The sequence below is a fragment of the Myotis lucifugus genome, unplaced genomic scaffold (genome assembly GCF_000147115.1).
Source record: "Myotis lucifugus unplaced genomic scaffold, Myoluc2.0 scaffold_0, whole genome shotgun sequence".
Taxonomy (NCBI): domain Eukaryota; kingdom Metazoa; phylum Chordata; class Mammalia; order Chiroptera; family Vespertilionidae; genus Myotis; species Myotis lucifugus.
Window position 1 is genome coordinate 24197825 of NW_005871048.1, and position 16138 is coordinate 24213962.

General features: G+C 41.2%; 1 protein-coding gene across 12 annotated transcripts in view; it reads right to left on the minus strand.

Annotated features, from left to right (window-relative positions):
• Window positions 1-16138, minus strand: part of CAST (calpastatin) — a 110046-nt gene that overhangs the window by 64529 nt on the left and 29379 nt on the right. For 9 of the 12 annotated variants that reach the window (XM_023749801.1, XM_023749800.1, XM_023749803.1 and 6 more), the window contains exon 3: window positions 11225-11296. In XM_023749801.1, coding sequence (XP_023605569.1) covers window positions 11225-11296 — 72 coding nt within the window. Of the gene's footprint in view, window positions 1-5617; window positions 5813-11224; window positions 11297-16138 lie in introns of those variants that run through there. The other 3 variants (XM_014467976.2, XM_014468017.2, XM_023749816.1) reach the window with 3 other exon arrangements.

The window sequence follows — 16138 nt, forward strand, 5'->3', positions numbered from 1 at the left end:
AATCACGACTTTAGGTAGTTTAAAGATGGCTTTATAGTGGGTCAGGGAAATGACTATGTGTCCTACCACCTATTGTTATCCATTGGCACTTTCCTCCGGGGGACAAACTCTGTCTCTTTATGCTTTCATTTGGTCAAAAGAAAGGAACCAGACCATACGAGATATTAGGAAACATTAAAAAAAAATTACTTTTCAAAAGTACTTTCCAGCCAGTGCTAATATTGCCAGCCCCGGTGTTCCCTAAAGAGATATTCCTGTAGTGCCTCAAGAATATCTGTCCTCTCCAGTCTTATGGCCCTAAAGCTTAGCGGCTCTTGATACGTGCGATTATGCCTGTAGCTCACCCCCTTTTTTATAGTATAAGGAATTGTATGCTGTAGACATCACCATTCCAATATTGCTGTCGTTTTATAGACAGATATCTTGTACCATTACAGAAACACTTAATAGTATACAGCTCATCTGCAAGGATTTTTTTAACCGTGCAATTTTCAAATGACATAGTGATTGAATTGTCAGAAGATAATATTTGTCTATTTTTGTAGGTCAGGGGTCTAAAATACAAATGAAAATATGTGTTGGGTGATGTGAAGGAGTGTATCAGGCCAGTATGAATAGGGGGTAGTGGACTTTGTAACAAAGATGAGCATGCATTCCTCACCTTAAGGCTTTCAGACATTTTAAAAAACTGATCTGGGAGAAAGAGGAAGGGAAAGAGAGAAACACTGATTTGTTGTTTCACTTCTGTATGGTTTCATTGGTTGATTCTTACATGTGCTCTGACCGGGGATTGAACCCTAAACCTTGGCGTATCATGATGACACTCTGACTAACTGAGCTACTGGCCAGGGTGAAACATTTTAGTACATTGTGCAGGTCTAATGAAATTAGTATGAATGCTAATGGAAGAATCCTTTTCTGTTCCAGATACATAGAAATACTGCATAAAATTTAACAAAAATTTAAATAAATGAAGAGATAATCTAAGGGATAGTAAATATGAGAGAGGTTAAGAATCCTAGATGATAAAATATTCTGGCTACCAGTTTCAATTTTCTGCTGTAGGCCAAGCCCTCGAACCCTGATACACCTTTGTAAATAAAATATTACAAAAAGATGCATGTCTAAAAGCCAGCGAGGCACTGTTTTAGATAAATTGTCAGCATGATGATGGTAAGACATAGTAATGGAATTATATAAAAGGATTTTTTTGCCCTTTTGGATATAAACTCAATTTCCTATTTTCATAATAGGAAATTTTAAAAAAAACTATATGTAACTGAAAATGTACAAATAATTCTATTCTTTGCCACCCTCTTAGAATAGCCAATAAAGAAACAACCCAGGAGACTGAGTCCCTGGTTTCTATGTAGTAACAAGGCTTTCTCATCCCTCCCCTAACAACTGTATTATGGGCAACTCTAGAGGCTCCAAAGTCTGGTCTAAGTCTTTATATTTAAGTCACTTGTGCAGGGGACCTCAATCCAGTCCAGAGTCCAGAGAGCATGCTCACATACTAGGCTGGACTCAATCTCTTATGGAAACTTTGCGTGAAATGGGAGTGGTCAGATCCTTGCTTAGGCTCCAAATGTGGGACATGAACATCAAGCAATCCAGTTCATGGGGCAACCTCAGTCTGATTCAGAATTCTAAGACCCTGTAGATAACTAGAATTCTCACCAAGATTTCAGTGCACTGCCAAGGCCAGGTGAAGACTACTTACAGATAAGCTCTGTATAGTCCAACTATACAACTCAACATTTAAAAAAAAACCCAAACATTCCCATTAAAAAGTGGGCAAAGAACCTGAATAGACACCTCTTCAAAGAAGGCATACAAATAGCCAATAGACACAGGAAAAGATGTTCAAAGTCACTATTGATAAGAGAAATACAAATGAAACCACAAGGAGATACCATCTCACACCTGTCAGAATGGTTATCACACCAATAAATCAACAAACAAGTGTTAGCTGGATGTGAAGGAAAAGGAACTCTCATGCACTGTTGGTGCGAATGCAAATTGGTGCAGCCACTGTGGAAAACAGTATGGAGGGCCCTCAAAAAATTCAAAAGAGAATTGTCTCTTGACCCAGCAATTCCATTTCTGGGTATATATCCAACGAAACCCAAAACACAAATTTGAAAGTATATATGCACACCTATCTATGTTCATTACAGCATTATTTACAATAACCAAGAAATTAAAGCAATCCAAGTGCCCATCAATAGACAAGTGGCTAAAAATGTGGTGGTACATATACATAATGGAATATAACTTGGTGATAAAAAAGAACGAAATCTTACAATTTGTGATGGCATTGATGGACCTAGAGGGCAGTATGCCAAGTGAAATAGGGCAGTATGCCAAGTGAAATAAGTCAGAGAAAGACAAATACCATATGATTTCATTTATAAGTGGAATCTAAAGAGCAAAATAAACAAAATAGAAACAGACTTATAGATACAGAGAACAGTGATGGTTATCAGAGGGGAGGGGATTGTGGGGTTGGGTGAAAAAGGTGAAGAGATTAAGAACTACAAATTGATAGTCACAAAAATAGTTATGGGGATGTAAAGTGCAGCATATGGAATACAGTCAATGATACTGTAATAACTATGTATGGTGCCAGGTGGGTACCTGAAATATCGGGGGGACCACTTTGTAAAGTATATGATTGTCTAACCATTGTGCTGTACACCTGAAACTAATACAAAATAATATTGAATGTAAAGTGTAATTGAAAAATAAAACTAAAAAAATTCAATACCCACTTATAAATTCAGAGCAAACTATGAATATAAGAAAACATTATGAACTGATAGTATATTCTAAAAAAAATAGAGCAAATAGCATAATTAATGGTAACAATCTTAGAAACATTCTTATTTAGTTCAGGGATTGCATTTTATTAAAGAGTTTAGCCACCATAATTAAATACGAACAAATAAAAATAGCAGAAATTAAAAGGAAGTAATACCATTCTTATAATTCACAAATTATATAATTGTCTACATAGGAATCATTAACACTAGTAGCAAAGTTCAGGAAGTGTGCTGGATCTAAGATAAATATACAAAAGTCAACTATATTTGTAGGTACTAGAAACAATAAGAAAATGTAGATTTTTAAAAAAGATACCCTTTTGACAAATGTATCTAATGGTGTAACTACTACCATAACCCCCCAAATTTCCCTTATAACTCTCTCAGTCTCCTACCCTCACCCTCGACCTCTAATATCACTGATCTGATTTCTGTCTCAATGGCTTTTTCCTTCCCCAGAAATTCAAGTACTAGTAAATGGAGTCTTACAGTTTTTAGTCTTTGCTATCTGATTTTTAAATTTTGTACATGTTTTGAATGTATTAGTAGTTTCTTTTTATTCAAGGGTAGTATTCCATTATATGGATGTTGCCCTGGATTTTTATCCAATTGTATTAGTTGATGGTCACTTGGCTATGGCGATTATTAATAAAACAGCTATAAAGATTTGTGTAGAGGTAAAAAAAAAAAAGATAACTTATTATAAACAATGAATAGGAACACAAATACTTGGCTGATTTTAAGAAATTAGTTCAAATTAATTCTTCATGTTTTCCTAATGGCTTTCTCTTGCTTCTCTCCCTCCCTCCTCCTCCCTACCTCCTTCCCTGTCTCCCTTCCTCCCGCTCTTGCTCTCAGTTTCATTCTTTCAAACTGTTATTTTATGTGATCGCTTTTAAATTTTCATTGTTGGAGAGGAATTATACTCAGCCAATTCAGAGAACAACCAAGGAATTGAACTCACCACTAATACTATGTAACCAATTCCTCTAGGGCAGCGGTTCTCAACCTGTGGGTCAAGGCCCCTTTGGGGGTCGAACGACCCTTTCACAGGGGTCGCCTAAGAGCATCGGAAAACACATATATAATTACATATTGTTTTTGTGATTAATCACTATGTTCAATTTATAACAATGAAAATACATCCTGCATATCAGATATTTACATTACGATTCATAACAGTAGCAAAATTACAGTTATGAAGTAGCAACGAAAATAATTTTATGGTTGGGGGTCACCACAACATGAGGAACTGTATTAAAGGGTCGCGGTATTAGGAAGGTTGAGAACCACTGCTCTAGTGCATTGGGGAACTTCTCTCAACGCCTATGAACTGAACCAAAGCCAACATTTAAATTTCAATGTGCTGCTTCCTAAACACTGCTGTGCAGTCCGCAATGCTCACCAGTTTATAACAGACATTAGGAGTCCTTGCTGCACACACACAGATTGCCACTACATCCTCATTGACATTGGCCACCTTCCCCTTCTCCATCAGTCAGCAGATGTGGCCTTTCCTAACTCGGTATGATTATGTTAAATGTCACTATTAAAAAAAAGTTTTATTGACTTTTAGAGAGAGAGGAAAGGAGAGGGAGATAGAGAGAAACATTAATGTGCCAGTGAAACATCCATCCCATGCCTCCTACACGCCCCCTACCTGGGATCGAGCTGCAACCCTGGCATGTGCACTGACTGGACCCGGGAACCTTTACCCAGGGTGACTCCCAACCAACTGAGCCACACCAGCCAGGGCAAATGTCACTCCACTGTCTCCTAGAACCCAGACAGCACTCCTGCCCCGCTACATTCCCAGCAACAAATATCCTTTTAGATACTGAGAAACCAGTGAGCAAAAGTTGAATTCAGCTCCCACAAACAAAACATCAGGAAGAGGCACTCTGTAGTTGGTCATCAGAAAACAAACTTTCCCCTGGAACTGCGGCGGCCACTCCTTACTGATGTTCCCTGCAATGCAGAGGTTTTCTCTCTGGAAAGCTCTCATACAGCAAATGTTCCAGGGCTGCTGACGAAGCGGCACTGTCCGCTGATGCATAGGTGGGTGCCAAGGTCCCGCCCCTGAGGGGAGCTTCCTACACTCTCCGCTTCATTTTCTCCAGCTATACGATGGGGTTGGGGGTCGGGGGGATGCCTCCTGGGCATTTGTAACTGAGGAACCCTGGGACCCTAAGTGTACAAAAGAGACGGTTAAATCTCTAATAAAAACACTTCGCATTCTTGAAAGAGAGATACAAAACACCCCTCAGGGATGGTACCCGATCTGCGTCTCAGGTTTTGATCACGGAAACAGAAACATGTTGCAACATCTGCCACGCCACACCCAGCATGTATCAGGTACATGGAGAGGTTACAGTGAGTGAACTCATTCTCTAAAACTGAGGTCACTCCGCGGTGGGGGCAGGGCCGGGGGGAAGCGAGGGCCAACCCCCCAGAGATGAAAGTGCCAAACCACACAGACATCGCTGCTGTTTTAATTCCTTCAGCATTACTCCTGGGTCACACAAACCTCTGGTTTTATAACCCTGCCGAGTCTGGTCACCAGCCAGCAACAAACAGTGTGACCCATTTGTCAACAAGGATCGACAAGTAGCACGCTTTAACTTAGAACCCATTTGGAAAGAGACGAGAGAGAAGAGCGCATGTCCAAGCCCAGGGAAGCCAGCGACTGGGTCTGAGGCTGGGACGCACGGCCCGCCCCGGCGAAGGTGGCGGCTGGGCTGCTCGGGAAGCAGACGCAGCCCTGGAGGGAAGCGGCAGAAATCAGTACTCACTCTGCGTGCAGCTCCCGGGCCCAGAGACTTCGGCTGGGGTTTCAGGGTGTTTGCATTCTTGGCTGGGCTCGCCCCGCGGTTCCAGTTTAGCTCTGAGCCTGCAGAGAGCTCCGGGGCGGTCCTGGGAAACGACGCAGGCTGCGCCCCGCCCTCCTCCCTCAGCGACTCGTCACGGGGTGGCTCCCCGGAGGCTGGCTAACTGAGTAACTGGGCCTGTGATTCAGGCCGCACTGCAGGCTGACAGTCTGCCGCTCCCAGGCTGTCATCCTTGGATTCTACCAACATACGGGAGCAACAGTGGGTGCTCTTTGTGGGTGCTCTATGCAAATACACGCCCCACCCCCATCTCTCTTTTTAACCAAATTAATCGACCACCACCAGGGATTCGAAATTACATTTCCAATTGTATAATGGATTTTTTTTAAAAAATAACTGTTTAAAAGGCAGGATTTTGCTAAAAATTGTGACTAAATTTTTCAAAATAAAGAAGAATGGATTTTGTTGAAAAAATAAATGAATAAATATAGAATGAATGATGGGGTTAGAGAAAAGAGCTATGAAATTTTAAAAGAAATATGGAAAGCCAACTTTTCCCAACCCCATAAACCAATGACGATGAAGACTGCGGACACTCAGCTTGGGGTGTGAGCGGAGGAGGTGGTGGTGCTCAGTGGTGGAGGAGCAGACACCTCAGACCCACCTAGTGACAGGTGAGCATCCAGCCACGGCAGAGGTGACGGCCCGCTGGCATTACACAGATGGAGAGCCATCTGCACAGTTTTGTACCCCCATCCACCCATCTACCAGGAGTCAGAGCAGCTGGGGTCCCTCTGGCTGCTCCTACGAGGTGTTCCTCACAGCCACCTATTTATTTTCATTTTACATTGACTTCTGTTAAATAAAGCTGAAGTAAGAGCCCTTCCAACTCTAATATTCTATAATCCCTTGAGCAGAAGACCCTATCCTTGCAATTTTTTAAATCAAAATATAGATTAAAAATTCCTGTTTTATTTAATGTATTTTCTTTCTCCTGTTTTTTTCTTTTAAACTAAACCTCAGCTCATCTAGGTTTTACTGATATTTATTTCTCTTGTGACAAACCAGCACCGGGTGACTTATTTGGGCCACACCCCAGTAGAGTTCAATGAACTCTGGGTTCCATAGTCCCATGTTAGGCAGCATATCTCCCACAATAAAGGCGAGTGTTTATGTGCTCCTGAAGAGTACAGATGAGCAATTACACTTTATGTAATAAAATTTCCAAAGACTCATATCTTGCAAGACAGGAAGAAAGTGGCTCCTTTCCTAAGAGATGAAGAAGGGCCTTAGTGCACCATGGTATCCTGTGGCTACCCAGTCACCGAGGCTCATCCTTTCTCCCACTGTGGTCCTCACAGCATCTGCATCTGAAACACCTGAGGGCACCTATTGCATTTGTAAAATCCTGGGCCTTACCCCACCCTGGTAAATCAGAATCTCCTGGCTTGGGACCTGAGAATCTGTATTTTCACCCGATTCTCCAATCAATGTTGAGGTAATCTAAGGTGCAGGTACTCCAAACTACCCCCTTTCAGCACAATTCAGCATCCTTGCTCCTCGAAATGTGGCTGCCAGACCAGAAACCTCAGCATCAACCAGAAGCTTGTTAGAAAAGCTGAAGCTTGGCTTCACCCCAGACTTTCTGAGTCAGAATCATTTTAATAACCCCTCCCCCTGATTCAATATGCACATTAAAATATGAAAATTACTGCTCTGGATATTGTTTCTTAAACTCATGTTATTTGTATATTATCTGTAATATATATTTTTAATCTGTAATTAGTATACTTAATTTATTTAATATTAAAAAAACAGATTCACTTTTTAACTTTTCCTTTAGCCTTGTCTTAAGCAAAACTAGTCATGGGATCATGAGTTTGAAGTTCTAGTTTACTTCTTTATAGCATATTAAAATACATGCACCATTATTAAAATAAAAATGCTTGCGGGTTAACACACAGAGTCAGCTCACTAACTACAGGTAGCCCAAGGCACTGTGGGTGAGGCTGACATTGAAGGCCGGAATACCTCACACAGCACACAGAGCGTGCAGCCAGCCCCTCACCCGATAATAGAGGAGACAAGCCAGTGCCTCTGAATGGAGAGCTGTGTGGGCACCGTTAACACAGCTGTTTATGGCAGAACCAGGACCAAAATCACAAAGCATTTCTCTGACAGGTGCTTATTAGAGTTCCTCCCCTTCAGCTGGAGAAAAGCTGTTTGTACCTTCTTCTGTTTAAAAACCCTAATGTTACTAAACGACCTATCATCCGTGATTCCCTTCAGCTCAGTTAGGTAATTCCTTTGTTCTCCCTTCCATGATGGGTGTCTGTCAGTTGGCAGCTGACCACACATATTTACAAACCCTCATACATACTGATAATTTCCCACCTACTCAATCTTCACCTTCCCAAAGTAGCATCCAGAATACTCACAACCCCAGATTCCCCTGCAGCAAGGTGGAGGCATGTGACTTGTGTTGGCCAATCAGATGTGCCAACGAAGAATGCGCTTGGAAGTAAGCAGTGTGAGGATGGCACTGTCCACCAGGAAATCTATGTTATGATAAGGCTTGTCAGTCTTCAAGATTGGCAGCGGCAGAGTTTCTGGCATCTGGTCCTATATGTGATGGGTGCTGAGCTGTAGCTGCAGCAGGAGAGGCTCCCACGGATTTCTGGATTTCTCTAGGAGCCACCTGCTATCTTTAAGAAATTCTTTTTTTTTGGCTTGGACTAGTCCAAGTGGGTTCCAATTGGAATTAATAACCTTAACCAATACATCTTCTTAACAGCTGTGGTCTTCTACAGAGAGATTCCTAATGCAGAGTCAACCTTGGTTTCCTCCCCTGAACAGGGAGATGGTTATGACAGAAGTTGCCTGACAACTCTTACAGCAATAAAATTGAATGACATGATGAATCACAACTATTTTCAATGGGCTTTAATAAGAGCCTATATGATTTCTGTAGCCTCATTAGTCTTCATTATTAATTTTTCAAAAAAATTGAATTTTAAGCCCTAAAAATCTTACAATAATTATTTTGAGTTAGAAATTGCTATGCCACTTAAACGCTTCTTCCAAGACCAGCACTTCATGGCATAAGTGATATTATTCATGCATGTAATTACTCATTTTGTAAGAATTCTTATTAAACAGTTCTGAAATACATGGTGACTATTCTATAATACATTGATTATGCATAAGCTTCAAATTAAGTATTTAATATTAAAGACAGACTTGGTTTTCTTAATAATTGTAAATGTATCATTTAACTTTCAAGTAGAATGTGTCCAAAATAAAAAACAACAACCCAGGATTAATTCTCACCGCCAATTACATCTATTATTTTGTCATGCCTTTTTAAAATGTGTTGAGAAAATATTATTTTTGTCTGTGTGTTATGAAAATTACTTGTGTAATAAAAGCTTCAAATGATCACAATGCTATTATTACCCCCAGCTTTTCCAAATTAGTCATAGGAATGATTTTTTAAAAAGTGATAATGATACTGAGTTAAAAACCCTTTCAATCTGCATCAAAAGAAGAAATAAGAAAGTATATTTTATAATATATATATATTTATTTTTCTTCCAATCTGTGTAAGAGTTAAAGAGAAAGGAAGGAGTGAAGAATTAAACTCAGGGAGAACTAATATTCAGGAAACTGCTGAAGCAAAGTGAGCCGGGAAACCATGGTGAGTTAGAGTAACAGGAGAGAGAAGGATGGAGTCGGGAAGGATGGTGTTTTAGAAGCCAAGGAAAGAATGTCAAGATTGCCATTAAATGGGAAAACATGTGGCTAAAATATCTCCACCTCCCAGCTCCCACCCTCCCCAGCTTCCTAAGGCAGAGCAGGCTTTGGGGGAGACTTCTAGTTCTCTATAACCATTCCACTGCAGAATGATTAAATGATAACTTCCTGTGTGAAAATAAGAGATGGGAAAGGTACTGCTTCTTACGGCAAAGTTCAAGAAAAACTGAGTGTGGTTTTCCACAATGTACACACCTTCCAAGAGTTTAGGCACTAACAATTCTGGAAACCACTTACAAACGATCTCACTGGCTTGCCATTTTGCCAATGAGGCTTCTCATTTTTAAAGGCATAACCTAAGTATCTATACTAATAAAAGGGTAATATGCTAATTAGACTGGAATCTTCCGGACGACCTTCTGGACATTCTTCCTGACAAAGCTGGGCCAGGGCAAAGCCGCCCACAGTCCCAGGTGCCAGTGGCCAGCCCAGGCGAACCTGGCCTGCATTCCAGGTGCCTGCAGCCGGCCAGAGGGAGGGAAGCCTGGGTCCCGGGTGCAAGGGCCAAGGCAGAGTTGGTTAGGGGTGATCAGGCCGGCAGGGGAGCAGTTAAGGGTGATCAGGCAGGCGCCAGCCCACTCGGCCAGTGGACCCAGATTGCGAGAGGGATGTCCGACTGCCGGTTTAGGCCCGATCCCTGAGGGGGACATCCCCTGAGGGGTCCCAGATTGGAGAGGGTGCAGGATGGGCTGAAGGAACCACCCCCAGTGCACCGGGCCCCTAGTAAATTAAATAAAGGTCCTAATACCAGAAAAGACAACATGTCTGGAAAAATCGTTTTTAGTTAGTCTGGTGTTCAACTCTGTGCCCAACCTCTTCTCATTTCTCAGCTGAGTTTTGGTTTTGGCACCTTTTAGGGGCTTGGAAAGCAGCTAGGGTTCTGGGAGGCAATAAAAATTAACTTCACCAAGCAAGTAACCTACATGAGAAAATCCACAGACCTTCTTAGGAGAGACACCAGTTTTAAAGGAAAAATGCTTATTTTAAAAGTTGTTTAGACAGACTTGAAATAGGTTAAGGTTTTTGATAACCTTGCAACATACTGGAAGAACACAAGTTGAAATGGGCTGAATGTAACTATTTTACATATTATTAACTACTAGCTAAAATTGCAGTTTCTTGTCTTGAAAGGTGACGTTTCAGTGATTTTTATAAATTGCAAAGCTTTGAAATGTTATATTACCAAAAAATACTCAATCAGATTTTATGAGGCCCAGCACATCCAGGACCTGTGTGAACAGGAAACCTGGGTTCAGACTCTAACTCCATCTTACTGGCTCTGTGACCTTGACTTAACCTCTCTGAGCCCTGGTCTCCTCAGGTAAAAATGAATAATAATTATAAGGTTATATGGGATTACATAAGATAATTATATAGCACACGTAGCAGAGAGCCTTGTGTGGTTAATGCTCAGAGTAAGACAATTTGAATTATTTTCTAAAGAAGTGGGAGGACTATATTTCTACTCATAGTATGCACAAAGTCCAATATTATTAGAGATATTTATGAAAGTAATATACATTGTACACATTAAACAATGGCAGTAAAAATTACAATATAAATGGTTTTACTAGGTTTTAAATCAAATCATTAAGAAATTGCATCCCCCCGCCCCGCCCCGCCCCCAATGCACAAACGATACTTTGTTGAAAACCTTTCGGTGATATATGGACACTGTAAGCCCCACCTACTAATGGTATACCCTAGCGTAAGGTCCCCTCGTGGTTTTATCAATAAAATTATTAGGAAATGACTGACCTTGGTGGCCGGGGCTCTTCCACCAGCATGGGTTCTGGAGGGCTGACTGCTCTCATGGCTTGTGGCTTTTTTCTTGAAAATAGAAAATATTTGTTTCAATGGGGGAAAACATCTTAACAATGTAGTCAAGTGCAAATTTTCATACCAACACAAATATCATCTCAAGCAAAAATCAGACTATCACATACTAACAAAAAAATTACGTCTTGTAATTTTTTATACCTTTACCTGAAGACTACATCAATACTGAAAAGCAAGAGTAAGTTGAGTAAATCCCAGCTGGTCAACATTCAGTGCTTTTGGAGAACAGGAAAATCCTCCCATAGGCCATTGCTGTCTCCACCACAGTGCGCTTCCAGAAACTCAGGAGCGGTGGCCTCCTCCCTACAGTGCTAGCGAGAGAACACAGCACATCCACCCTCTATGCAGGTGACTTAGCGGAAGTTGCAAAGAGGAAATTCTACTTCTAAAAATTTATTGTCGGGAAATAATAGAGCAAAGGCCTTTTTTCTTCCAAGACACTCATCATAGTAGTCTAACATCAAAAAATTGAAAACAATATAAGTAATAATGAATGCTTATTGTGTACTTACCATGTGCCAGGTAATTACTCTATTAGAATAATGGAATTATAGATAATAATAGAATATCTGAGAGTATTATTGTAAGTGCTCTAAGCATGTAGTAACTTATTTCATCCTTACATTACTGGATATAATGCTGGGACTATTGCTACCCCATTTTATGGAAGAGGGCACTGAGGAATGGAATGGGTACAAAATGTGGCCATGGTCACAGCCAGTGAAAAGGAGGATGTCTGCTTCAGACCCTATTTTCTTATCTCCTTATCCTGCCTCCTGCAATCGGGGGTTATGCTATGGACAGCTACAGGATGAACCATGCCATTATTGAAACTCATATTGAGAAGAACCTTTCATTAAATGAAAATATTCATATTTTATGTAAAGAAATTCAGACTATAAAATAGCAGGTAGAGAATTATTCTGCAGTTCATATGGGTTGTCTTCTGATGGTAGGGTTAAGACTGATTTTTAAAAATATTCTTCATTGTGCTTTTTTGTATTTTCTTATAGAACTGTAACTATTCAACTGATAAAAGGACAATGAATGGGGGAGGAGGAGAAATGTGAAATACACAGTTACTTTCTGAACAAGGCCTTGATAGCTTATATTTCTCATTCATATCTATATTTCAAAGAAGCAAGCATATAAACTATAAAGTTTTATCATATAAAATGGTGAGATTAGGCTCCATCTATAAAATATGAATAATGGACTGTGTACACAGAATACAGGAGGGATGGTGATGCACTCATTAGCTGACACATAACACATTAAAGAGTTGTATGTCTATGCAGCAAAAAATTAAAAAATATATAATTGAGAAAATTTTGGTTTAATTGTTTAACATTTAGTAAGACTAGTTAGCAAAATTTGCTTTGCTTCATATTTTTGAAAATGCCTGCCATGGAAGCTTGAGTAGAAGCCTCGTTTTCCTTCAGGGTAAACGTTACCTTAGCAAGAAGAAAAGCCAAACCTTAGCTTCCTGTCCTCAAAGTATAATCTCTACGTGCCCAGTGGCTGACCATTCTCAGAGCACTTCAGGAAGATCGGTCACCGAAACGGTAAGGTGGACACATTTTATAAAATGGGTATCGAAAGGGCCTCAGAGGCACTTGCAGGAGTCCCAGGCTCCCAGGCACCACCTGTAGACTAAACAGTCTCTCCAAAGCACACACACACTACCATCAACCAAGGGAAGAAAAATCCTAGGTAAACTGATGGAAATAACAGAGGCTGCTAAAAAGCTAGCAATGCAGGTGTGATATGGGGGATGGTGAAAGGAGGGGATGGCCTAAATTTTATCCATATCACAAGGCTCTTTTAAAAATATAAAGTGTCCTAACAAACAGCTCTGATAACCACTGTGTATACTCGGATTCAGAGTAAGGGACCAGGCCTAAGAAATAAAGACAAGACCACAGCAATGGGGCTGCTCATCTTAACCTTGTTGCCCTTTCAACCTCCTCATTTTCCAGGAAGGAGACTTCGGCCCAGAGAGGTCACGCCATTGTCCGGTGCTCCCCAGCTGCCCCACACTCCAGCTATTGGTGTGTGGTCTCAGCTACAACCAAGGAAGGTCACATTCCGGTGCTGTGCTAACTAGCGCGCCCATTCATCGCGTCCACGCCCACATTCCAAACCCTGGCTCATCTGTAAACGAATTCCACTGCCACACACAAGAATTCAAAAACTTGCCTTTGTCTGAGTTATAGAACTATTAAGTTAAAAACAGTAACTTCTTAGACACATGCTGATTTTTATTTTACCTGTACATCAAATCAAAGCGTACTTTTAAAATACTGATTTACTAATAAGTTCAAGGTCTTCTAACTCAAAAGATGATTAAAAAGTTGAGGACCTCTCAGCTTTCCTATGGGTATGGCCTGTCCCTCGAAGCTGGCCTTGTCCTCTGAGCCACCTGGACTACCTGGTCTACAAAGGACCAATTCAATTCAGCTGAAACAAGGGAGAATTTGTAAAAAATATCTTTCATTAAATTTTTATCTAACAAATATTTATTAAGCCCTTAGTCAATGTCAAGCACTTAAAAGATAATAGAAAAGCTTAGAAATATATACAAATACCAAATCACAGAGTCTTTATTCTCAGATTAGTAACCAACATTTAACTATAGATGGTTCGGCTGATATATGAGACTTGGTTCTCTTTCTCCAATTGTGTCTGACTTTACACATTCATTCTTTCATTCATTTGCTCATTGGACAGACATTTATTGAACCTTGGTCCTATTCTAGGCAGTAGGGATGTAATGATCATTTAAACAGAAAAAAAGTCCTACTCTTACAGTGCTTACACTACAGTGCTTACACTACAGTCAGAGGACTCTAAATAAGCCAACAAAAACCGAATAAAGACACTAAAACAGGGTAATGACACTAAAACAGGGTGACTGGCTGAGGGCTGCTTCCGACGGGATAGACAAAAGTGATGTTTGACTGAGACCTGACTGCAAATAAACCAATCATGTAAATATGGGGTGGGGGAGGGGAGGCATTCTAGGGGGACAGAGCAGCATGTACACAGGCCCTGATGGGAATCAGCTTGGCAAGTCTGAGGAACAGAAAGAAGTTAGTGCAGGTGAAGCAAGGCAGGCAGAGGCATGTGGTATGAGACGAAACAGGATGCTGGATCAAGATATTTGGACTGAAGTGACAGAGGCTTAGGATGGCCCCACAGTCAGGTGTGTTTGAGATCACTAGTTTCTTCCAGCATTGGCCTGCTTCCTGATCTTTTCTGGGTGCCATCTAGCCCTCATGAGTCCTCCCTGGCCTCCAAGTGAAAAGTTCTCAAAGTCCTCTGGCTTCCGGTCACCTCCTGCTTAGTTTGACAGGTGTCTTCCTCACCCTCACTCCCCCAGGTCCTCACCATCATCACTGGCCCTCAGACAGCCCACTCAGGCCTGGACACATCTCTCACACATCTCTCGGATACTGCTGAGGCGAGTTCAACACCATATTCACTAACTAGTACTAGGGCTGGATCTACCCTCAGATAAAACAGAACTAATTCATTTACTCACAGAAGGCTCAAAATAAGCTCATTTATCTATGACTCTGCATTTGTCCTAACATACAAATTAACTCTAGTCTTTAAGAGATTAAGATGTTAAATGAGGATGTCAATACTATGATAACTCAAATTTTGAGTTAAATTATTTTTCCATAAACCTATAGACTGAAGGCCATGGAGCAGCTTTTTCCTTGCCAACCAATCATTTTCCTTCTAATTTGTGTGCCCTTCTCTGTTTAAGTTTTATAGGAAGGAAATTATCAGGAGCAGCCTGCCCCTTATCCCTACATGTCAAATCACAGGCCTGGCTGAGTCATGCCCTCCTAGCAGTTCACCATGTCACAGGGCCTCAGTCCTCCCGATTGACAGGGACAGAAGTGCCCTCCACGCCCTATTTGCCTCTACTGGACTCAAACTGCAGGACACCAAGTCTGGTCCAGTTACAGAGAGCATGAGTAATCCCTCCTGCTCAGGCACAGGCTCCTGAGTGTGCACGGGCCCCATTCCATGCACTATGCAACCACACCTGCTCCTGGAAGGCGCCTTCCCCGCCCCCAAAAGTGGGGCAGAGTCTGACAGCCAAGAGACACACAAAGAGGCACCTCATGCTGGAGCAGAGACGTTCAATAAAGAATGTCCAGATTAGATCAATTCTATCTGCAGTTGCAGAAAGGCATGAAAAGAATTACTTGACTTTTTTTGTATTTGTTGTAGTGCATAATAAACATTTTTATTGAATGACTCATAACTCAATTCTTAAAAGCTGTTTTCAAAGTCGAAATGAAGGACCAAGAGGCAGGCAGAGAGCTGCTCAATGACTATCTCCTAAAAAATCTCAGGAAAGGCCCTGGGCGTGAAGCTCCATGCCAGCTGAGATTTGGTGGCTCTGCAAAGAAAGGTGCCGCATCCTCTAGAACAGGGGTGGGCAAACTTTTTGACTCGAGGGCCACAATGGGTTCTTAAACTGGACCGGAGGGCCGGAACAAAAGCATGGATGGAGTGTTTATGTGAACTAATATAAATTCAAAGTAAACATCATTACATAAAAGGGTACGGTCTTTTTTTTTTTTAGTTTTATTCATTTCAAACGGGCCGGATTCGGCCTGCGGGCCGTAGTTTGCCCACGGCTGCTCTAGAATAATGGTTCTGTCTTTTGATGTACGTGGCAAGAATTCTGGCTCCACCAAGAGTCAGCTATGAAACCTTGGACAAGTTAATTTTCTCATCTGAAAAATGGAATGGCCCTACCCACACATATCGCGAGGGAGACTGTGAGGATGAAAGGAGATGACGGATGGC